Source organism: Canis aureus, chromosome X (genome assembly GCF_053574225.1).
Source record: "Canis aureus isolate CA01 chromosome X, VMU_Caureus_v.1.0, whole genome shotgun sequence".
Lineage (NCBI taxonomy): Eukaryota > Metazoa > Chordata > Mammalia > Carnivora > Canidae > Canis > Canis aureus.
This window is the reverse complement of record NC_135649.1, coordinates 47,535,370-47,560,559: the sequence shown is the minus strand read 5'-3', so window position 1 is coordinate 47,560,559 and position 25,190 is coordinate 47,535,370. Positions and strand designations below refer to the sequence as shown.

The 25,190-nt window shown below is 42.4% G+C and overlaps 2 protein-coding genes across 5 annotated transcripts in view; one reads left to right on the top strand and one right to left on the bottom strand.

The window, feature by feature from the left end:
* Positions 1-25,190, top strand: part of BEX3 (brain expressed X-linked 3) — a 323,487-nt gene that overhangs the window by 13,038 nt on the left and 285,259 nt on the right. The window lies entirely within an intron of this gene.
* On the bottom strand, positions 12,676-25,108 carry LOC144307578 (nuclear RNA export factor 3-like). 3 transcript variants are annotated; one of them, XR_013374402.1, is made up of 19 exons: positions 25,068-25,108; positions 23,391-23,470; positions 20,502-20,676; positions 20,127-20,280; positions 19,421-19,504; positions 19,222-19,326; positions 19,017-19,097; positions 18,364-18,462; positions 18,090-18,199; positions 16,233-16,269; positions 15,821-15,889; positions 15,680-15,735; positions 15,423-15,530; positions 15,245-15,303; positions 15,019-15,134; positions 14,884-14,926; positions 14,269-14,341; positions 13,067-13,730; positions 12,676-12,955 (listed from the first exon to the last, which is right to left on the bottom strand). XR_013374402.1 is itself a non-coding variant. In XM_077887447.1 (19 exons), exons 1-18 carry the CDS (start codon positions 23,587-23,589, stop codon positions 13,113-13,115), a joined length of 1,755 nt encoding a protein of 584 aa, XP_077743573.1. In that variant the 5' UTR covers positions 23,590-23,801; the 3' UTR covers positions 12,676-12,955; positions 13,067-13,112. The 3 variants fall into 3 exon arrangements, 1 of the variants encoding a protein (XP_077743573.1); XR_013374403.1 differs by lacking the exon at positions 25,068-25,108 and adding an exon at positions 23,566-23,801; XM_077887447.1 differs by lacking the exon at positions 25,068-25,108 and having other exon boundaries at positions 13,067-13,116; positions 13,548-13,730; positions 23,391-23,801.

Genomic DNA, 25,190 nt, shown 5'->3' with positions numbered 1-25,190 from the left:
TGATGCAGGTAGTGTGAGGACTACCAGGAAACAATGCTAAATATCAGAGGTTGGTAAATTTAGGTAATAAGCACTTTGGTGTCTGTAAAATTATTCCTTGTACTTTATTGTACATATATAAATGTATATATATTTGCCATATTGCATTTTAAAATGACTTTAGTGAAAGTATGGGTATTATTTATAATACACTACGTGTGAGAATCTAAATTTTACAATCTTTCTGGAGGGTAATTGACGTTCACAGAGCTTCATGGAAGTGATTTGATGATTGTGAAATTTTGTTAAGAATCCAAAATTTTCAGTGTTTTTCAATAGGAGCTATGTTGGTGCTTTGTGGGTAAAGCAATCACATTTAACAATTTTTGGTACATCAATACACTGGAATTTTATGCACTCTAAAAGGAATGAAATGTTTCTATATACACATATAATTTATGTGTGATTCTGTGTAATGGAGGTATAAAAAAAGCAGACAATATTTTGCATTTTATTTAAGACTTAGGGAAACTATCCCACTCATATTGGTTTCTATCTCAACTGGAATTTTTAAAAATAATTCTTTCTGACATTATCAAGATGAGTTGGCTTTTGTAGAGGAGGAAAAAAATTCTTTTAAAAAATATTATCAAGCTCTGAACTGGATATGTTACATTAACTGTCACATATCTTTTTTAACTGCTACATATTTTAAAACATCAATATTTTTCATAATCACTATTGCTCTGTGTCTTGTGTTATCATGTTGAAAAATATTTTGATTTGAAACAAATGCAACAAAAAATATTTAATGACCATGAAAAGAACAGTAATCACAGAAAAGAACAGTTTCACTTTCAGCATTATGACAATTCTTACCCACCATATAAGCGTTACAGGATTAGGAAAGAATGGTTTCTTGTATAAGGGATACTTTACATAGAGGTTATTTATCATTCTAGGGGTTCCTGGGTGGCTCAGTTGGCTAAGTGTCAGATTCTTGATCTCAATTTAGGTCTTGATCTCTGAGTTGTGAGTTCAAGCTTTGAACTTGGGGCTCCATGCTGGGCACGGAAACTACTTTTTTAAAAAGAGGTTATTTATTATTCTAAATAATTTTTGTATTTTCCTTGGATTATAAAAGTTGTCTTTTGTGTATGTATTCACATAGTAAAAATCAATAGGAATGTTTATCAAATTTGTTAACTTGCTACCTTATGTATGTCTGTATTTTTTTATTTTTAACCTAATCATTAAAGATAGTGAAGATATAAAAGAAAGAAATTGAATTGCACTAAAAATTAAAGAAAACAATTTAAGAATTTAATAAGATTATTTCTTATTAACTGATCAAAGAGCTTCCCATATGTTGCCTGATCTTTGGGAATACTTGAGGCACTACTGAAAAACACAAGCTTCTAGACCCCTTAACTGACCTATGAATTAGAAATTTGAGGACATGGAACTGGGGGATTCTGTTTGTTTAGCGAACACCTTGAATGATTATGTAACGGCAGATTTGAGAAAACCATGACCAGACAAGATTGATAAAATACTGATACATTTGTTGGCACAGGAGGGAAAAGGACAAGAACAATGATATCCATTCACTCTAATACTGTACAAAACAAAAATAATTATGAGAAATAAAGATAAAAATAATGCCAACAAACATAAAAAGTCTTGCATTCCGGGGCACGTAGGTGGCTCAGTGGTTGAATGTCTGCCTTTGGCTTTGGTAGTGATCCTGGGATCCTGGGTTTGAGTCCCACATCAGGCTCCCTGTGGAGAACCTGCTTCTCTCTCTGCTTATGTCTCTGGCTCTCTCTGGGTCTCTCATGAATAAATAAATAAAATCTTTAAAAAAACAAAACAAAAAAAAAAACAAAAAACCTTGCATTCCCATCAACAGGAAAACAAACAGATTGTGGTACATTTATACAATGGGACACTATGCTTCAGTTAAAATAAAAGACCTATAAGGGCACCTGGTTGGCTTAGTTGGTTGAGTGTTTGACTCTTTGATTTTGGCTCAGGTCATGATCTCAGGGTCTTGAGATCAATCCCCATGTAGGGCTCCCTGCTCAGTGGGGAGTCTGCTTTCCCTTCCTCTGTCCCTATGCTGCTCCCCCTGCTGATGCATTCTCTTTCTTTAAAATAAATAAACAAATATTTAATAAAAAAGAAAATAAAAGACCTATACTTCTACATATCAATATGTATGAATAACAAAGCATAACGCTATGCAAGAAAGATGTGTTTCAAAAGCAAACATTTCTTATAGGACCATTCTTAACAGTTCTTAAGTCTCTAAAAGTAATGTTGTATACTACTTATAGTCATAAAAATATCCAGTAAAAATATAAAAACATACATAAGGGCACATCAGCCTTAAAGTGCAGTTGCCTCTGGGGAGAGAATGGAATGAAAGAAAAGTGAGATGAATTGAGGTATACCTATAACTTTTTTAAAAATCTAAATAGGGGCAGCCTGGGTGCCTCAGTGGTTTAACACCGCCTTCAGCCCAGGGCCTGATCCTGGAGACCCAGGATAGAGTCCCATGTCAGGTTCCCTGCATAAAGTCTGCTTCTCCCTCTGCCTGTGTCTCTGACTCTCTCTCTGTGTGTGTCTCTCTCTGTCTCTGTCTCTCTCTCTCTGTATCTCATGAATAAATAAATAAAATCTTTAAAAAAAATAATAAATAAATCTAAATCACACATGATAAAATGCCAGTAAGTTATAAACTGGTTGATGAGTACATTTGTGTCTGTTATGTAATTCTATCTATATTTTTATACGTTTAGGTATTTATAAATGATTATGTATTGTGTTCATCAGAGCATGATAAATAAAATATTGTGATATATTCAGTGCAGGTGGGAGTATATACTGGCACATAGTTTATGGAGGACTATCTGTATAAGGTGTATTTGGTACAATATTAATAATAAACAAAGTTGGAAAATTATGGGATTAATTCAACAAATTATAGTATAACTTCAAAAGACGTGTTCTTAGGAACTTGCAAGAATGAATACTTGTAGAACCAAACATCGACATCATGGCAGCATAAGATGTCCTTCCTTTTGATCCCCCCCTTTTTGACAACTAATTAGAATTATCCACAAACACATGTGCCTCTGTTAGAGTTCTGGGATCTAATAACAAACACCAGGGGACCCAGAAGAGGTCTTGCCCACATCTACATCTGGTAATAGACTGACAAATCTCTGAACAGGCTGTGAAATCAGCAGGAACCTACAAAAGTGTTCTAACCCCTCTTATTCCATTATAGGGAAAAATCTGGAAAGTACTGACTTGGGCAGACATCCACAGACATAAGAAGCTTTGTAGAAGTGCAGCTTTCCTGAGTAGAGATTCCACGTCGCTATTTGAACAATAAAAAATTATGAGTCTAGATGCATTGAAGAGGATAAGAGGAACTTTGCTAGTGCTGCTCATCCAAGACAAAACAGCATGATGCTGAGCTAGCTGGGAGCAAACTCTCATGCAGAAAAAGGAGACAGTGAGTGAGTACTTCACTACCTCAGCTTTATTGGATGCTGCTGGACAAATGTGTTTGTCTCCAGCAGCACCCAGAGTACTAAGGCAGGACTTCTATGACTTGAGTCAGGGTGGGGACAAAAGATACTGGGAAAGAAGAAGATAAGAATATCAAAGGGCATTAAAGGGACATGACACTTGCTGACTACACACAGAACTTCAGCAGGAAGTTGGCCCACAAGTCTCTGGGAAAACTTAACTAAAGGATTCCCCACAGTGGGCCTGCAGGCACTCCCATAACCCTGAGGGCTAAACCCATGGCTCTCCTACTGTTGGGCAGGCTCACAGTGTGCATTCTCAAGTGCAGTGGTAATAGAAAACTCGAATAAACAGAATGCTTCCCAAAAATGTACCAGGATCTCTGGGCAGACCAGAAAACACAAACTTGAACTATAGTGCCACCTTATGGAAAACAAAAGAGGTTTTTGACAACCAGCCTGGTGAGTTGTTAAGAACAAGTTGCAGTAATTTTTCTGACATCAGCCATAGCAGCATTCTTTTAAATATGTCTCCTACAGCCTTGTATCCCGGGGATAAATCCTACTTGGTCATGGTGAATAATTGAAAAGACCCCGAATAGCCAGGGGAATTTTAAAAAAGAAAACCATATCTGGGGGCATCATAACGCCAGATTTCAGGTTGTACTACAAAGCTATGGTCATCAACACAGTGTGGTACTGGCACAAAAACAGACACATAGATCAATGGAATAGAACAGAGAATGCAGAAGTGGACCCTCAACTTTATGGTCAACTGATATTCGATAAAGGAGGAAAGACTATCCATTGGAAGAAAGACAGTCTCTTCAATAAATGGTGCTGGGAAAATTGGACATCCACATGCAGAAGAATGAAACTAGACCACTCTCTTTCACCATACACAAAGATAAACCCCAAATGGATGAAAGATCTAAATGTGAGACAAGATTCCATCAAAATCCTAGAGGAGAACACAGGCAACCCCCTTTTGGAACTCGGCCACAGTAACTTCTTGCAAGATACATCCACGAAGGCAAAAGAAACAAAAGCAAAAATGAACTATTGGGACTTCATCAAGATAAGAAGCTTCTGCACAGCAAAGGATACAGTCAACAAAACTAGAAGACAACCTACAGAATGGGAGAAGATATTTGCAAATGAATTATCAGATAATGGATTAGTTTCCAAGATCTATAAAGAACTTATTAAACTCAACACCAAAGAAACAAACAATCCAATCATGAAATGGGCAAAAGACATGAACAGAAATCTCACAGAGGAAGACATAGACATGGCCAACATGCACATGAGAAAATGCTCTGCATGACTTGCCATCAGGGAAATACAAATCAAAACCACAATGAGATACCACCTCACAGCAGTGAGAATGGGGAAAATTAACAAGGCAGGAAACAACAAATGTTGGAGAGGATGTGGAGAAAGGGGAAACCTCTTGCAGTGTTGGTGGGAATGTGAACTGGTGCAGCCACTCTGGAAAACTGTGTGGAAGTTCCTCAAAGAGTTAAAAATAGACCTGCCCTACGACCCAGCAATTGCACTGTTGGGGATTTACACCAAAGATTCAGATGCAATGAAACGCCGAGATACCTGTACCCCGATGTTTCTAGCAGCAATGTCCACAATAGCCAAACTGTGGAAGGAGCCTCGGTGTCCACCGAAAGATGAATGGATAAAGAAGATGTGGTTTATGTATACAATGGAATATTACTCAGCCATTAGAAATGACAAATACTCACTATTTGCTTCGACGTGGATGGAACTGGAGGGTATTATGCTGAGTGAAGTAAGTCAATTGGAGAAGGACAAACATTGTATGTTCTCATTCATTTGGGGAATATAAATAATAGTGAAAGGGAATATAAGGGAAGGGAGAAGAAATGTGTGGGAAATATCAGAAAGGGAGACAGAACATAAAGACTCCTAACTCTGGGAAACCAACTAGGGTGGTGGAAGGGGAGGAGGGCCGGGGGTGGGGGTGAATGGGTGACAGGCACTGAGGGGGGCACTTGACGGGATGAGCACTGGGTGTTATTCTATATGTTGGTAAATTGAACACCAATAATTAATAAATTTTTTATTAAAAAAAAGAAAAATAAAAAATAAAAATAAAAAAATTAGAACAGAAAATAAGTAAGTAAGTAAGTAAATAAATAAATAAATAAATATGTCTCCTACAACAAGAGAAACAAAAGCAAAAACAATCAATTGGGACTACATCAAAATAAAAAGCTTCTGTACAGCAAAGGAAACAATCAACAAAACTACTGTTAGAAGACAACCTACTGTTAGAAGGAACATACTTGAACATAATAAAGGCCATATATGAAAAACCCACAGCTAATATCATTCTCTACGGGCAAAAACTGAAAGCTTTCCCCCTAAGGTTAGGAACAAGACAGGGATGTCTGCTCTTACCACTGTAATTCAACATAGTCCTTGAAGTCCTAGTTGCAAAAACCAGATAACAACAACAACAAAAATAAGTAAAAGTCATTCAAAACAGCAAGGAAGTAATCAAACTTTCATTCTTTGCAGATAACATAATACCATATGTAGAAAACCCTATAAAGTTCACTGAAAAACTACTAAAACTGATAAATGAACTAAGTAAATTCACAGAATACAAAATCAACATACAGAAATCTGTTGTATTTCTATACACTAATAACAAAACAGCAGAAAGAGAAATTAAGAAAACAATCCCATTTACAATTGCACCAAAAAGAATAAAATGCCCAGGAACAAACTTAACCAAAAGCAAAAGCAGGTGAAAGACCTGTACTCTGAAATCTATAAAACATTGATGAAAGAAATTGAAGACAACACAAACAAATGGAAAGGCATTCCATGCTTATGGATTGGAAGAACAAATATTGTTAAAATGTCTATACAACCCAAAGCAATCTATACACTTAGTTTAATCCTTATCAAAATGCTGAAAGCATTTTTCACAGAATTCAAACAAACAATCCTAGAATTTGTATGGAATCACAAAAGACTCTAAATAACAAAAGCAATCTTGAAAAAGGAAAAAAAATACCCTGGAGCTATCACAATTCCGGATTTCAAGTTATATGTTACAAAGCTGTGGTAATCAAAAGAGTGTGGTACTGGCATAAAAACAGATGCATAGATCAATAGAACAGAATAGAAAGTCCAAAAACAAACCCACGATTATATGGCCAATTAATCTTTGACAAAGAAAGAAAGAATATCCAGTGGGAAAAACACAGTCTCTTCAACAAATGGTGTCAGGAAAACTGGATCCCTTTCTTACAATACACAAAAATAAATTCAAAATAGATTAAGGATTTAAATGTGAGACCTGAAACCATAAAAATTCTAGAAGAGAGCAAAGGTAATAATTCTTCTGACATTGGCCATACCAATACGTTTCTTCGATAGGTCTCCTGAGGCAAGGAAAACAAAAGCAAAATTGACAATTGGGACTCTATCAAAACAAAAAGCTTCCTGCACAGCATAGGAAACAACCAACAAAACTAAAAGACAATGTTCTGAATGGAGAAGATATTTGCAATTGATATTTCATAAAGGCTTAGTATCCAAGATATATAAATATATAAAGAACTTATACAAATCAACACCAAAAAGCCCAGATAATCCAAATGAAAAGTACCAGAAGAAATGAACAGAAATTTCTCCAAAGAAGACATACATATAGCCAACAGACACATGAAAAGATGCTCATCATCACTTATCATCAGGTAAACGAAAATCAAAACCACAATGAGACATCACCTGACACCTGTCAGAATGGTTAAAATAAAAAACACAAGAAATGACAAGTGTTGGTGAGGATGTGGAGAAAAAGGAAACTTCCTGCACTATTGGTGAGGATGCAAACTGGCACAGTCACTATAAAGAACAGTATGGAGGTTCCTCAAAAAGTTAAAAATAGAACAACCCTATGATTCAGCAATCACACTAATTGGCATTTACACAGAAAATACAAAACACTGATTTACACAAAGAATAATTTATCAATTATTACTAATCTATTATTACTAATAGTTTATTAATTTATACAAATTTGCTATTTTGCACAAAGAATGCAAAAACACTAAATCAAAGGTATGCATGCACTCCTATTTTTATTGCAGCATTATTTGCAGTAGACAAATTATGGAAGCAGTCCTAGTGTCCATGGATAAATCAATGGATTAAGAAGAAGTGATATATATAATGGAATATTATTCAGACATAGAAAAGAATGATATCTTACCACTTGCCACAACATGGATGGAACTATAAGGTGTAAAGCTAAGTGACATAAGTGAGTCAGAGAAAGATAGCAGATGATTTCACTCATATGTGGAATTTAAGAAAGAAAACAAAGGAACAAAGAAGAAAAAAGAGACAAACCAAAAAAAAAAAAAAACTCTTAACTATAGAAAACAAAGATGGTTATCAGAGGCAAGGTGGATGTGGGGGATTGGTGAAATAGGTGAAGAGAATTAAAAAATCCTTATCTTGATGGGCACTGAGTAATACATAAAATTGTTGGTTTATTCTACTAAAGCTATTCCAAAGATAGAAAGGGATGGAAAACTTCCAAACTCGTTCTATGAGGCCAGCATCAACTTAATTCCAAAACCAGACAAAGACCCCACCAAAAAGGAGAATTCTAGATCAATATCCCTGATGAACACAGAAGCAAACATTCTCAACAAGATACTAGCCGATAGGATCCAACAGTACATTAAGAAGATTATTCGCCATGACTAAGTGGGATTTATCCCCGGGATGCAAGTCTGGTTCAACACTCATAAAGCAATTAACGTGATAGAACAACAACACTGGGAGCCTTTCCCCTAAGATCAGGAGCACGACAGGGATGTCCACTCTCACCACTGCTATTCAACATAGTACTAGAAGTCCTAGCCTCAGCAATCAGACAACAAAAAGAAATAAAAGGTATTCAAATTGGCAAAGAAGAAGTCAAACTCTCCCACTTTTCTGATGACATGATACTGTACCTAGACAACCCAAAAGACTCCACCCCAAGATTGCTAAAACTCATACAGCAATTCGGCAGTGTGGCAGGAAACAAAATCAATGCCCAGAAATCAGTGGCATTTCCATACACTAACAATGAAACTGAAGAAAGAGAAATTAAAGAGTCAATCCCATTTACAATTGCACCCAAAAGCATAAGATACCTAGGAATAAACATAACCAAAGAGGTCAAAGATCTATACCCTAAAAACTACAGAACACTTCTGAAAGAAATTGAGGAAGACACAAAGAGATGGAAAAATATTCCATGCTCATGGATTGGCAGAATTAATATTGTGAAAATCTCAATGTTTCCCAGGGTAATTTACATATTTAATGCAATCCCTATCAAAATACCATGGACTTTCTTCAGAGAGTTGGAGCAAATCATCTTAAAATTTGTGTGGAATCAGAAAAGACCCCGAATAGCTAGGGGAATATTGAAAAAGAAAACCAGAGCCGGGGGCATCACAATGCCAGATTTCAAGTTGTACTACAAAGCTGTGATTATTAGGACAGTGTGGTACTGGCACAAAACCAGACACATAGATCAATGGAAAAGAAAAGAGAATCCAGATGTGGACCCTCAACTCTATGGCTAACTACTATTCAACAAAGCAGAAAAGACAATCCACTGGAAAAAGGACAGTCTCTTCAATAAATGGTGCTGGGAAAATTGGACAGCTACGTGCAGAAGAATGAAACTAGACCATTCTCTTACACCAGACACAAAGAGAAACTCAGAATGGATGAAAGATATGAATGTGAGACAAGAATCCACCAAAATTCTAGAGGAGAACCCAGGCAACACCCTTTTTGAACTTGGCCACAGCAACTTCTTGCAAGATACATCTATGAAGGCAAGGGAAACAAAAGCAAACATGAATTATTGGGACTTAATCAAGATAAAAGGCAAGGCTTCTGCACAGCAAAAAAAACAGTCAACAAAAATAAAAGACAACCTACAGAATGGGAGAAGATATTTGCAAGTGACATATCAGATAAAGGGCTAGTATCCAAGATCTATAAAGAACTTATTCAACTCAACACCCAGGAAACAAACAATCCAATCATGAAATGGGCAGAAGACATGAACAGAAATTTCACAGAGGAAGACATAGACATGGGCAACAAGCACATGAGAAAATGCTCCGCATCACTGGCCATCAGGGAAATACAAATCAAAACCACAATGAGATACCACCTCACACCAGTGAGAATGGTGAACATTAAAAAGACAGGAAACAACAAATGCTGGAGAGGATGTGGAGAAAGGAGAAGGAACCCTCTTGCAGTGTTGGTGGGAATGTGAACTGGTGCAGCTACTCTGGAAAACTGTGTGGGGGTTCCTCAAAGAGTTAAAAATAGACCTGCCCTAAGACCCAGCAATTGCACTGTTGGGGATTTACCCCAAAGATACAGATGCAGTGAAATGACGGGACACCTGCACCCCAAAGTTTATAGCAGCCATGTCCACAATAGCCAACCTGTGGAAGGTGCCTCAGTTTCCCTCGAAAGATGAATGGATAAAGAACATGTGGCATATGTATGTTACTAAGCCATTAGAAATGACAAATACCCACCATTTCCTTCAAGGTGGATGGAACTGGAGGTTATTATGCTGAGTGAAGTAAGTCATTTGGAGAAGTACAAACATTATATGGTCTCATTCATTTGGGGAATATAAAAAATAGTGAAAGGGAATACAGGGGAAAGGAGAGAAAATGAGTGGGATATATCAGTGAGGGTGACAGAACATGAGAGATACCTAACTCTGGGAAATGAACAAGAAGTAGTGGAAAGGGAGGCGGGTAGGGGGATGGGGTTACTGGGTGATGGGCACTGAGGAGGGTCCTTGATGGGATGAGCACTTGGGGTTATGCTATATGTTGGCAAATCGAACTCCAGTAAAAAAAATATACAAAAAAAAAGGATTAAGATCACTATCCATTTCCTTTTGTTTCATGTGCTTTTGTGACCCCATTCTTTTAACTTTTTTGTTATCCATTCTCTCTATGGCAGCAGAAAGACTGGCCTCCTAGTATAGCTCATTAACCCTAGTAGTTAGGACCTCCAGTTTGGATTGCATCTCATTTCATTGATTTTTAATTTCAGCCTGATTAGACCTAAATTCTGCAGTCATGAAGTCTCTTGAATCTTTTATGCTTTTTTTCCAGAGCCACCAGAAGCTTTATAATTGTGCTTCTGAATTGGTTTTCTGACATCGAATTGTAATCCAAATTCTATAACTCTGTGGCAGAGAGTACTGTTTCTGTTTCTTTCTTGTATGGTGAGTTCTTCTTTCTAGTCATTTTGCTCAGTGCAGAGCAGCTAAAAACGAGTTGTACTTGTTAGAAGCACAAACTCTTTTCTGTTGCGTTCCAGCTGTTCTGTCTTTAAATCTCAGGTTGAATTCATAGGTTTTCAGGATGATTTGAAAGTTATCTAGGTAAGTTGGTGGGGACAGGTGACTTGGGGCCCTATTCCTCTGCCTTCTTGCCCAAAGCGTCCCCCCCCCCGCCCGCCCCGTGATCTTAATCCTTAACCCAAAGCTGCACTGGGTGCCTGGAAGATAAACATCTAGGCGGGTCCTCATAAGGCAAAAATATCAGAGCTAGTGATGGCAGACACCAGGCTCAGAATATAGGGGTTGCCTTTTTATCGCCTACGTAATTTCCTGTGGCCTCAGTTGTGTCCGATTTTGATTGAGTAGTTATGTGTTTTATACACAAGATGGAGAATAAGTATTGCAATGAACATGGAATTAATTTGGGGGAGCATCCTATTTCTCAGCCATAGACAGCAGCAACCTAGAGGCTTCCCAGGAGATGCAGGTCTGAAGGGCTGTTTATTCACTTATGTGCTGATGAAAGCAAACAAGGTCTGCACCTACATTTGAACCCCTTCCTTCCACTATGCCTCTAGGCTTCAAGGAAGGGTTCATCTCTGAACACCTTCCAGAACTGACTCTGAGGGACTTTCCTCATATCAATAATCCTCCATATCCTCTAGATCCAAATAGGTACCCTATATATTAAGGAGGGGATCTCTGACCTAAAGAAGAAAATTCTTGCAACTGAAAGGTTATGTCTTTTCCAAGTATTTTTACCTGACATAATGTACTTATAATTAATGATTATTTTACACATCATATACAATATATCAATACAGAGAGACACACATGCAATATATTTTCTTGGAAATAAAAATCTTTATCTTTCTTTTCTCATTTAGTATCTTATCTCAATGTTTGCAAATGTGTTTTTATACTTATTGTGTTTGAATAGACTTTCATGGATGTGTTGGGCATTACTATTTGTTTAATGAGAATTTTAGATTTATCTCCATATCTGATTTCTCTACTGTTTCTTTTAAATAGCAAGGATATTTAAATCAGGTATGCATGAGAAGAATTTATTGTTAAAATGTTTTTCATGTGCTTTCTAATGTAGTTTTTATTCAAACAGGTTTCTTTTCAATATCTGTATATGGCTAAGAAACTAATATAACTGCAGTATAAAAATAATCTGACTAAAACATTGGGAAGAGACCAGTCTCCAGCTCAGCTTTATTTTCTCATTTAGTACATTGTCTAAACATTTGAAGGTATACTTTTCTAGGTTATTGTGATTGGATGGATTAAATAAATATCTTGAGTATTCCTAATGATCTTATTAATAATTTTAGTATCAGTTTCTTTTCTCTCTACTTATGTCTTTATGTGTCAATGTCAGTAATATATGAAGACAAGTCTTTTCTCCTCAGGTTCTCTTGTGCTCTTTACTGCTGTTTTTCCCCAAATGGATTGTTGCTAAATTTGAATAGATTTGTATGGCTAAGAAGGAATAGTGTTCTCTGCCTAAAACTATTTGACTAATACACTAGGGGCACAGAAAAGCATCCCCAGGTATGACAGAGTGAGAGAGAACATGCCCCACTGTGGTAGCCACACAGCCACAGGACACACACATAGCCTGGGCGTTAGAGAGGTCCAGTTTTTGAGCCTCTACCCTTACTGTTTTCCAAGAGTCACTGAGCCTCTTTGACTCTCCTTTTCTTTCTCTGTGGACCAGTGATCAAAATACAGGCCTCGAATGGATTTTGCATAGATTCAACATAACATGCTATGTCACTATTTATTAAGCAGAGAATCAAGGATCCTGAGTGGGAAAATACACAACTGATCTTTGAGCGGATTAGTGTCAGTTAAACGTTGGCTTCCCAGCCCCAAGCAAACCTCCCACTCAGTCAACTAACTCAGGCTACAGAAAAAAGACAACAAAGATGATGAAGATGAGGATGAAGATGACTACATCCAAGAGTTTCTTGTCAGGGCTGCGTTCTCAGGATCCTGGATGAGTCTGGGTGAGGGCCTCCTTTGGGATTGTGTGCTTGGCCTGGAGGGAAGTGAAGAGAAGGAGTTGGGAGATCAGCAGAGCCAGGAGCCCTGAGTTTCATCCCCAGGCCACCCAGTTTCGGCTCATTTGGCCTGAATTCCTCAGCCTCACCTTGGGCCAAGTGAGAACCTGTGTAGTCCCACTGGCTGTCATGAAGTTACCTAGTGTGGAGAAAGCATAGGTGATATCCATTAAAACTAAAGCAGACACAATCTAACTGCACAGTACCATTTCCCAACCTATGCAAAAGAAACATGCCATCACATTTATCACAATGTAGGCAATGGAATGAACCCTGTGGCACAGTGAGCACTGGGAAAAACTCCTGAAACCAAAATGTTTGTCAATAAAGGCACAGGTCCATGGATTTAGGAAAGTAAAACAACAAACAAAATGAAGCTAGCTAGGAAGGAAGGAAGGAAGGAAGGAAGGAAGGAAGGAAGGAAGAGCTCAGCTTATAAGTAATGAAAGGATAATGTTCAGGGTGATAATTAGTGAAATAAATGAGCAAAACAAATTACCTGCAAGTTGACATGATTCAATCTTGGTTCCTCCCAGCTCCCTCCTATCCCCATGCACCCCCAACACTCACTTCTGAAGCCACTGGAGATTCATCCCAGACTGAGTGGAGAAAGTCTGTACCACTTCCTGCTGCTTCTGGCAGAGGGTGGGCCAGGAACTGCAGGAGTGTGTGGGCACTGGGATAGAGAATGTGCTCTGGGTTTCCTTGGGGCTGGCGTCCCTCACAAACAGCTCATCATTCACGATGCACAGGCTGAAGGAAAAAAATGGGACCTTAGAAACTGGACAGATAGACAACCCCACACCCCAACAACGATCTTGCTCCCACTGCCACTCAGAAACCAGATTCTTTCCATACCCCTACTGGGCACGCCACCCAGGTTCCTTGGCCGGTACCTCTATTTTTCCTTCACCCTTTAGAGAGATTGTCTAACCAATTTCACTACATTTATAGGTTTATCCCCAAACCACGGACAATTTTACGTCCATATTTACCGAACACACCTGCCAAGGAGTGGACGGTCTAATCTCCATTTTCAGAGGAAGACACTGTGTCACAAAGAGATCATGTGACTTGACAAAGGTCACAAAGCTAGTGAGTGTGGGGATCAGGGAAAGAACCCATAATCTGATTTCAGAGCCAATGCTCTTAATCACTAGGAGACATGATTCCTTGGATGTACCTGATGGTTTTTCACAATATTGAGAACACCCCAAAGACTGTACCTCCCCATTCCCATACCCCCGAACTCATACTGAACTGGGTGTTACACCCACAACAAAGCACTCACCTGTAATTGCTGACAGGGGTAGCGATGAAGGTCCGGGTGAAGGCGCGAACAGAATCCTGAGACATTCCTTCCACTTCAGCAACACACAACAATACCCCCTTAGCATCCCACATGTTTACATACTCACACAGCATTCCCCAGTCAGGGTCTGAGTTGATATTCATGCTGAAGGGGACACTTGTTCTCTGGGGAGTCAAGGTGTTCTGGATGGGGAAGGCAATCTATTCCCTGTGACAGGGACTCTACCAGTGACAGAGACCCTATCAAGTGCATTTGATGCACTTTTCACAGCTGCTCAAGAGATAGGCATCATTAGCTCCATTAGCAAATGAGGAAACTTATAGGTTAAGAACCCAAGGTCACAGAGTAAGGATCTAGGATGAGAGCCGTCAAACTCCAGACTGTGTCCCTAGTGCCCAGACTATGTGGGGCAGACAGGCACAGACCTAGTTCAGACCGGGATGATTTGAGGGCAGAGTGGAGATGGGAGAACATAGCAGGAATAGGAAGGGGAGGGAAGGCACCAGAAAAGCTGGGAGAGTTCTGAGAGGGAGCCCAGCTAGCAGTGGGGAGAGCAGTGGGGGCATCTGGGGAGGAGGTTCTACACACACGCACCTTCCTTGAACACCCCATTGACGGAGAAGCAGATCATCATCTCCTGAAAGAGAAGAGCCCAGGTGCTAAGTCACCTAAACTTTCTACCCACCTGTGGCTTTCTGGGGTTGCCCAAGGGAGGAGACTGATGCTCACCGTCTGGAACCACACGTCCACCACGAAGAAGCTGAGGTCATGCTGAGTTTTGGGCAGCACACAGAGGGAGCGCACGATGTCACACTTTGTTTGCTTCAGCAGCTGAACGCGCAGGGCTATGAAGAGAGGAGAAGGGAGCAAAGGTCAGGGGTTGCCACACCCGGGACCTTATAATTATCTCCTCACACCCCCTTTTCCTGTCCAGTATTCCCCATCACACACGCACAGGGGTCCTTAAGTTTCTTCAAATTCCTGCTCTCCTTGAAGTATTCACACAAGCTGCTTCTAGGAGAGAAAAGGGAGCAAGAGGTGGTGGTCTGGCCAGTGTGAGTGTTCCAGGAGCTGCCCTGTGTCTGCTGGGGAGCCACAGGGCCCAGGAGCAGAGTCTGAGTTTTGCTACTCACAGGGCTGGGTCCTTGGGGTTGAAGGGAGTGGTCAGGGAGAAGCAGGCCTCATCGTGGTAGGCACTGAGGAGACCCTGACGGTCTCCAGAGTCGTAGATCAAGTAGTACCTGCGGGGGGATGGGGGATGGCAATGAGGATAGTCTATCTCTGTGGTCTAGACCCCAAATGAGATTTCAAGACCCAGTCAGCAGTCCTGAGCTTGAGTGACCTCACCTATCCTAGCCATCCCCTTCCCCAGATTCCCAGGAGTACTTACTGCAGTAGGAATTGCAGGATTAGACTCTTCAGTGCATCAGATCCAAAGAAGCTTCCCTGAAATCACAATGGTCCTCAGGACCATGGCTGATACCCCTTCCTCACGCACCACCCAAAACCCTGCTTGATCCACCCTTCTCACCTTGCAGGTTGGTAACTTCTTGTGAGCTGCAATACCAATGCTGGTTGGTGAAGGCGACTCCTGGCTATCCTGGGAAAAGGAAAAGAGGAAGTGGGCAGTGTAGACCAGGAGCTGGTACTGGACAATCATGGAAAGGATGGGCCCCAGAGAGGGTGAGGGTCAGAGGCCAGGTGTAAAATGGCCCTTGAAATTACATGGGCAAGACTACATTTGGGATCGTCGTCTTGAGGTCCCTGATGCCTGTGGAGAACGTGGTTGAAGGATATCTGGAGCCCTTGTCGGGTTCCCACGCGAATCCCACGGTCTAAGGGTCATAAAAATTGTAACTTCTGCAAGACCTAAATGGCTTCAGGGCAGGTTGTGGGAAGCATCCGTGCCAGTAGAGAAGTCAATGATCAAGGAATACACCTACCAGGCATAATAACTTGGGAAACAATTCCAGGATGGAGCTGCATAAATCCAGACAAAATAGAAAAGTTAGTGAGACTTTCTTTGCAAGTGTCCTTCGTCATAGGAGCAAGCACACTTACACCTGACTCACAGCCCAGTATGTCCCACCTACACCACAGTGTCCCAGCCTTCCGGGGCCCTTGGCTCCTCCACTGTGGATTGACCTATAGGGAAAGCACACACTCTCTTCCCCTCCTCTCTGATTCCATTTCTCCACCCCACCCCCTCCTCCCTCTCTTTCCCCCTGGGCGGCTCCCACCTAGACTGCCCTGACTGCCTTCTCCAGTGCCACCAGAAGCAACATTTGGAGCTCAGGCTCCAGGGCTGAATTCCCCTCCCTGCCTCCCTTCTTTCCTTCAGATCCCTACCGAAGGCACCAGAGAGAAGAGGGAATGGGGTGGGCGCCCAGGACTCTGCTACCTCACTAGGGGTCCAGCATTCTGTAGCACTATGACCCCCACCACCACCACCAAGGGATAGCCCAGGATGCTGGGGCATGGGAGTGAGTGAGGCAAGAACCAGGAGGCAGGGAGGGAAAGGGAGGGAGATAAAGACAGACGAGGGGGAGAGGGTAGGAGGAGAAAGGCGAGAGAGACATAGGAGAACCAGAGACTAAGAGGAAGAGAAAGCAAAGCAAAGGGAAGGGAAAGAAGCTCTACCATGGTGGCAGGGGTCAGGAAGGAAGAGAGAAGGAGGAAATGGCCCCATGGCTGCAGCCTTTTCCTTCATCTGCCCTGGCTGGCCCTAGCACCCAAAGTAGGAATGGAAAACATGCAGGTGTTGGGCTGGGGGCCCATTGGATGCTGATTGAAACTTTGTCACCTGTGTGAGCTAAATCCAAGCTGGGCATGGGGAACAAGGCAGCCATAGGGGCAGGAGACCTGTCCCAGAAGGAGTAGAGGGTCAAGCCCCAGGTCAGCACGGCTGAGGTTCTGTGGCCTCCTCTTATGATCCCTGCTTTCCCTCCTGATGGCCCCTGTGCACCTGTGCCTGTCTCAGTTGGTTCCTAGCCTGAGGGATTATACCAATGTCGGGATCCCCAGGGCTCCCCTGAAGGACCAGTCGGGTTGATGAGATGTGTGGAAGGAGGGGAGGGGGAAGTGCCTCTGAGAGGCCTGTCCTTCATTCTCCTCAAGCACTTCTGCCCTCTGCCTTCCATCCCTGATTCAGGAAAGCCCTCGGCTCACAGGCAGTCACCCACTTCTGGCCCCCTGACTCAGGGAACCCTGGTGTCTCCCAGGGAGGGACCAGATCTTGGCTTTGGGCCAGAGGAACAGGACCTCAGGGAACAGCTCCCCAGGACCTCAGCCCTCAGCATGGGGCAGGAAAGCCATTGTGGCTGCCTGAGATTGGGCGGGTTGGGGGGGGGCGGGCAATACATTTGGTTCAAGGAAAGGAGGCTCCCTCTCAAAACAAGGGAGGGAAACGCTGTCTCAGGAGGGAGTTGGAAGGCCTGTCTCAGCATGAGGCTCTGGGCTAGAGGGCCCTTCTCTGTCCAGGTCACAGCATGTGGTTCAAGGTGGTCATTCTGGTCCTAGTGAGGAAGGGGAGCCCTGCTTCATGGATCACACTTTGCAGAGGGCACGCTAGAGAAAACTGTGTGCAGATAGCCTGCAAACAGATCCCAGACCAGACAAACAGGTGAGCAGGTCAGAGGAAGGGAAGGAGACCTCTAAGCACAGGTGAGGGACAGAGGGAGTAGAGCATAGGGCCTCTGGTCCCCCCCCCCCCCGCAAAGGAACGGAGCTGCTGCCTCCTCCAAACAGGCACCATAAGGCATAGTTCAGAGTCCCATGGGGTGACATAGTGTACAACTGACCTTATGTTGGTTGATTTATCAGGAAAAGCAGTGCACAGGGAGCTTCTGTTGGCACTCATCTCTTCTGGCTGCAGGCTTTTGCTCTTGTCCAACTCCCCTGCGAACTTCGCCTATAATTATGGGGAGGAAACACATGGAGCAGAGAAAGATGGCCAGGATGATCCTGCACCCGCAACCCTTCCCTTTTCCAACAAGTCCACTTCCTGACTCTTGTCACCACTCCGTGAGCACTCCTGCCTTCCTTTCAAAGAGGGATCTGGGTACCACACCTCACCTCACTGTTCACGGGCTTGATACTGGAGGCATTCTGCATAATGCTGGATGGGCCATCCCGCTGGTAAGGCTTCTTGTTGCTTGGGTTCAAGGGCAAAAGCTATGATGAGGAAAAAGTTAGAGTGAGGACCCCAACGGGGAATATCTGGGGCCAATGGGCCTCTTCTACCTAACCTCTCCCACTTCACCATCAGTCTCAGCACTGGGCCTGAGTCCTCACCTTGGAAATGTTCTTTCCATGGGTCTGCAGGGAGGCAGCCATGCTGTTTCTAGGATTCAGTACCATTGCAATATCATGGGTGATCAAGTCTCCGAGAAGCCCAGAGGAGGCAATCAGAAGGCTGAGGAGAAGCCCGGCTGGTACAGCTCTAGCTCCAACCCCTCCCCACGTTACCATCCCTATGTCTCCTTCCCAGGCAGACCCCTCTGCCCTCACATGCCCTAGAATTACTGCTGTGGGCATACCAGAGGCATAGGGGACTCTCTGGCTCTTAAGAGGTTGCTGGGAAACTACGTATCATTTGTTCAAGGTCAGCTGCAGAGTTAGAGATGGGGTCAGTGGCTCTGAGTTTGAGGTGGAGATGGGGGCAATAGGTGTGGGAAGAAGATGTGGGTCTGGATGTGGATGCACAACTAGTCTTGAGTCTGCATTACCTTTGTCTGCTCCACCTTTTCTGACATCAGCTCCTTCTGCACAGAGTGGGGTGCGTCAGAGGGGTAGACAAAGACAGAGACCTGTAGGGAACACAAGAGGGGCTGGGTAAGTACCAGGAAACCTGAGCCTTGGGATCACGCAAGACCTTACCCCTCTCTTGCCCTCCTGCCCCCAACTAGCCACAGTCATGCCCTTGGCACGCACCGTTTCATTATTCTCATCCCAGATCTTCCCGTTGACACTCTTCAATGCAAAGGCAATGCTGGCATTCTCAACAAAGAACTGGGCCTGCATTTTCTCATAGTGAAACTATAGGGAGAATGGCAAGAGAAAGAGAATATGAGACCCAAGACACTGCTCATCTGCCCTGTTTCTTCTCATCTGCCTCACTGTCTTCTCTTACTTCAACTGGGGTGAAGGGGACACTGCATTGTCCCTGAATCAGATTCAGCAGCCACGTCTCTTCATATTTGATGCCGAATGGAATCTAGGAGGCAGAGATGGGAGAAGAGATTGACACAATGGAGTCCAAGGTTAAGAGAAGGTTAGGGAAGACCATTGTCTTTGTTTCATACATTTTTTGGGGGGGGCTTTAAAACTTTAAAATAATTTCTTCTGATAGGACATTATCCATTATTGCAAACGTTTGTACCAGACATGGATTTCCTTTCCATTCAAACGCTTTTCTTCAAATAATCAACTTAAGATGTTTAACATGTACTTCCTTTTATAAAGTTCCAAGTGATCCTAGCTCAGGGCAGGGTGCCTTAGCCTGCCTCTCCAAAGGGGACACCAGAGACTCAACCTCCTCCCACATTCAGCTAGAGCTAAACTGAGCCTTCCGGTGTGGAGTTGCTCCATCTCCCTGGCTGTAGTCTCCTCTGCTCTTAGACAACCTACCGGATTCTCCCTGTAGTCAGTCTGTTCCCTTTATATTGCTTCTCTGAGTCTGCCCTTACTTGATCTAGGATGTTAACTCCTGTTAATAAAAAGACTGCTTACCCACTCCTCTGCCCCAGAAAAGTACCCAGCATCTCTACATGAGTCCAACACAATTCCCTCTGTTCACCTTCTTCTGCATATTAGGCCCCTTTTGCCAAGACACTCACTATGATCTTGAACCAGCTCCCCGAGGTCTCATCCTGCCTCTCCCCCTTCATTTTTCTCTCTGGAGGCTTTTGCTCTCCCTCCATGTTAGCTTGGACTTGGTCTTGTTTCTGAAAATTGCCTCTCCAATGACACGGTGGAATGGCATAGGGAGTGCTGTGGGCAAGTGGAAAGAAGAAAGTAGTCTACATGTGCTCAGAAAGACTTCTATTACACATTTTCCAACTGATCCCAGGGTACAATAAAGTTTGCTCAATCATTATCCTGATTCTATCATTCTTCACTCTTCCAGGTTGGAGAAGAGACTGATGTATTCAACTACAAGGCTATATATTCCACTGGCTGGTACATTTCAGCTATGCTGACTGGTCACTTACTATCTTACTCGGGTGCTCATGTGAGTGCCATTTGTTGCTGGATCTCCATCTTGCTGCTGGTGGGGTGAAGGACAAATGCCAGAACTGACTTGTTCAGACCAGTTGTTATATCTCCTTCGGTAAATACTCCAGCATCTTGCTCTTCTTTGCAAGGAGTTACCTACGTTATTATGCCCTGAAATTGAGAACAACACGTCAGTGGTCCCAAATGCCACAAAAGGTTCTGGGGAGATACCATGGCTAATGAAGAAATATCACTGACTTTTATCATCCAAAAACAAAATAGGGCACAGTGCCAAAAAGGTTGAAAAACTTCACTGTGGTTCCCTTTCCTGGGAGGATGAGACGTGGGGAGCGTTTGCAGCCCCGAAGAAATTGAGCACAGAGGAAAGGGGTTGGGCCTAGGGTTTCATCTGTGATGTTAGCCCCCTGCTCTGCCCTTTTCAGGCTAGGTGACCTGGGACAAGTTGCCTAGCACCTCTAATTCACAGTTCCCTCTTCTGCCTTGGGGGATAACAAAATCCACCCTGAAAGTTTGGTGTTATGGTTCAAGGGTCAAGGGTGAGTTCCCACCTGAAGAAAGAATTAGAGAAGTGAAAGTTAGATTTAATGAAAATATCCAGAATAGCCTGGAGAGACATCATATGGATAATACCAGAAGAGAGAGGGGAGAATTAAATGAGATGTAGTGGGCATATCTAACACATGCTTCATTTGAGTCCAAGAATGAAGGAGAGGGAAATGTGGAGAAGTGGCATTTGAAGAGATCTTGCTTGAGAACCTTCCCAAAGTAACGGGATAATCAAGTCAGTATAACAATACTAAGAGGAGACAAAGTATGCTTTAAGGAAAAACATTCCTAAAGGAAAGATGTACATTTCACAATGATGTTAATGTAGCAAAACTGGGAAAATTTGTGACCAGAAGACTCAGACTAAAAGAAATATTAAAGGTTCTCCTTCAGGCAGAAGAAATATGATCCCACGTGGAGGCACAGAGATGCAGGAAAGAAAGACTAATGAATGGCATTTGTGAATATGTAGGCAAGTCTAAATGAGTATCGACTATATAGCACCATGAGGCTAATTTCTTCTAGGGGTTTAAATATACATAGAATTAAAATTCATGGCAATACCTTGGGAGGGTGTGAGTGGAATCAAAGTGTTTCAACGTTCCTTCACTGTCTGAATGAAGAGCTTTAAAGAAGTAATTTACATCAGACCGTGAAAAGGCAAAACAGTACATTATGGTATTAAGGGTAAATACTATGAGAATGTTTAACTGTCCGGCCAAATAAGGTAACAATTTAATACTAATATAGGGGTGCCTGGGTGGCTTAGTTGGTTAAGTGGTCCAATTTTTTTTAAAGATTTTATTATTTATTCATGAGAGAGAGAGAGACAGAGAGACAGACAGAGAGAAAGAGGAGGGGTGAGGGGAGGGGCAGAGTGAGAAGGAAAGGGAGATCATCTCGAGCAGAGTCCACGCTGAGCATGGAACCCAAGGCGGGGCTCTCTCTCAAAACCCTGATATCATGACCCCAAGATCAAGATGTGAGCTGCAACCAAGAGTCGTGGCTTAACTGACTGAGCCACCCAGGTGCCCCAAGGGTGCGACTCTTGATTTTGGCTCAGGTCATGATCTCAGAGAGAGCCATTCTCTCTCTCTCTCCCTCTCCCCTGCCCCTCCCCACCTCTCTTTCCCTCTAAAAAAATACTAAATAATTTCAAGGAAAGGAGAGGAAAAGGGCCTTACAACAGGCAGAAATAAATGTGCAGTTAACACGCTGTATAGAAATCAAGTTATACCTATATTTACATTAAAAGTTTCAGACTGGATATTCCAAATAGAAAACCAGATATTATGAACCTAGAAAAAAAATTCCATCAAATGCTCCTTAAAAGAGACACATGCAAAGTTTAATTGTCTAGAAAATTTGAAAATAAAACTAAAACAAGGCAAAATGTGTACCATTTACACACTAACGTACTGCAAGCTGGTGTAACCATATTACTAAAGGGAAAGGTATTAATTCAAGGGGGGAAAGCATTGCTAGAGAAAAGAGGGATGTTTCATTATTATAAAAGTTTCAATGTAAAAAGAAGCCATTAGTACAAAATTCTAAATTTGTGTGCATGTCTTAACACAGAGCCAAAACGTGCAAAGCAAGTGATCACAGTAAAAGGAGAAATGGATAAATTCACCATTACAGTGGGAAACATTAGCACACCTCCTTGAGTGACCTATAAAATGGCAGACATAAATTCCACTAGGTGGAGATTTTAAAATGAGAATTAAGTAAACTAACAAATTCACTTAATTGGCGTGGAACAGGGCACATAACCACTACACGTGGGACATTCCAGAAGAGGTCATATGCTGGGTTATAAAACAAACCTCAAGAAACTTCTATGGGGGTAATACAGTCTACCCTGAATAGTTTATGTAAGAGTCAAGGGTAATGGTGGGTGCTCTGCCTGTCCCCAGCCTCTAGCAGGCATCCAGAGAATGTTAATTTATACCAACACCCCCTCCCATTTGCCTCCTACCCCGCCAACCTAGGAGACCCTCCCCACTCTCCAAACTCTGGACCTGTGAAGACCACATAAATCAGGTCTATCCCCTCAACCAGTGAAGAAAATTCACCTCAGCCATGACCACTTCCATAGGAGGGGAAGTTTTCCATGTGGAATGGAACCAGGATGGGAACGTCAGGGCCCACTTAGCCCATTTCAAGAGAGTGGAGAATAGTCAGCCTGGGCCACTCCACCCTTCCTCTAAAAGGGGGTTGGCTGGGTGTCCTGTGGGGTGATGTGGTTTGGGAAGGGGCCCAGAACCCCTCATACCCTCTGGGGATCTGAGACCAAGGCCTCATGCTGACCAACTCACCCATGGTGTGGACTGAAGGCAGTGATCCGTCACCAATGTCCTCCCGGTTTGCTTGTGAAGAGAGTCTGTGGGGTCTGGAGCTGGAGGTTTGGAGATCAACGACGGCTGCTGAGGAAGGGGAGGGGAGGTCCCGAACCCCTTTGTCAGCGCCACACAAGCAAGATGGAGTCCTTACGGGAAGTCCCTTCCTCAAAGGCATGGAGAAGACAGCCTCAGGCGCCCGAGGCGACTTTATTTCTTATAATTACTGTCCCCTGAGTTTGCTACCAGCCTACCAGGGAACTGTTTCCAACTGAATCTGCCCTGCAGAAAAGGCCAACTAGAGTCAGGAGGGGTGGGACCGGACCCAGGTACTTATAGCTACAAACACAGGGGACTCTGTATGCCAGACTCTGTATCCACTGCAATACATCTTGTTCCCTCATTCTGTGAACCCAGAGAACTCTGAGTGCCAGCTGTAGGCCAGACTCTGGACTTGTTACATTGCATCTGCTCTGTCATGTATTCCTTAACAAGGGGACTCTGATATCACAGTCACCAGCTTTTCGAGGTTTCTTGAGGTTTAATGAGGTGCCAGAGCTTGTTTGGGGTCATTCAGATGCTACTTGGAGAAACAGAAACTGCAACTGAGCTCCACAGAATGGCGGTGACATGTCCATGCATACGTAGCCTAGCTAAATTCTTGCTTCAATATTGGGATTTTTTTTTTAAGTTAGAGCAAAATAACAGAATATTCTGAAAATAATTACATGGCTGGCATCGTCTCCACCTCATTCCAGAGAGATAATAGCAAGCAAACACACACGCGCGTGCGCACACACACACACACACACACCAGCCAAAAGCAAAACACACACACATAGCAGACCTGGAAACTATAAAGGACATAGCAAACAGAGTTTGGTGGGTCACTGTAATGAGAGTAGAATTAAACAAATCGTGCCTTTTCCTTTACAACAACAACAAAAAAATACAGTCAGTGTAGTGGTCAGAGCCAGAAGTGTAGCTCTGAAAGTCTCCGACCAGAGGGCTTTGCAAGGCAGAAAGAAGGAGGGAGGCGCTTGGGCTCCGGTGCATTAGCCAGAACTTTCTGGAATTTTCCACTCCTTTTGGAATGTTCTACTCTGTCCACAATCCCTTTCTGGATCTCCATGCCCTGAGAGAGAAAATTCAGTCCCTGGGAGAGGTGACGAAAACTCTGCACAGGAGAGCATGAACATTTGGGGTAAGGGAAGGGTAAGACAGAAACACACACATATACAGATAAACTGTCAAATCAAAAGCTGAAGTTTGTATTTGTTTATTAAGCAGTATCATGGGAACATTTTCATAACATGGTAAATACATGTGAACTTTTCTTGTGAATTGGTTATTAGATATTTTCAAGTGTTCCCCTCAACAAATTTGCCTAATTGCAAAATGCTAAACATTAAAAATGTATACTTAAAAAATGAAATCATTCTGCACCTTCCATCTATATGATCCCCTCACTCCAACTCACAGGTATCCAAGATATCCAACGTAAATAGATTGGTGCACATTTTCCAGAGATGTTTCTGTTTAGGTAGTGTGTACACCTACCTTAAAATATTTGTGTACTTACGTGGCTACAGATACATACTTTTAAAAATTTGCAATCACATAAATAATTTTCTGCAAATAGATTTTTTCACTTACTTATTACAACGTCTCCAGATTGCCATTTCTTCAGTTGATGCAGTGTGGCATCTTTCCAGACGTTTACTGGAGAAGCATTTTGCTTTTTACGTAAATTATTTGTTATCATTTGTCCCTTTCTCC

What these genes read in the sequence shown, in the direction of transcription:
- LOC144307578 (XM_077887447.1), bottom strand. Translation starts at nt 23,589, where the DNA reads ATGCCTTTGAGGAAGGGACTTCCCGTAAGGACTCCATCTTGCTTGTGT. An exon ending in GCCTTCAGTCCACACCATGG is followed by an intron (nt 20,677 to 23,390) that starts GTGAGTTGGTCA and finishes TCTCAATTTCAG; the next exon opens with GGCATAATAACGTAGGTAAC. An exon ending in GGGATGAGAATAATGAAACG is followed by an intron (nt 19,098 to 19,221) that starts GTGCGTGCCAAG and finishes TGTTCCCTACAG; the next exon opens with GTCTCTGTCTTTGTCTACCC.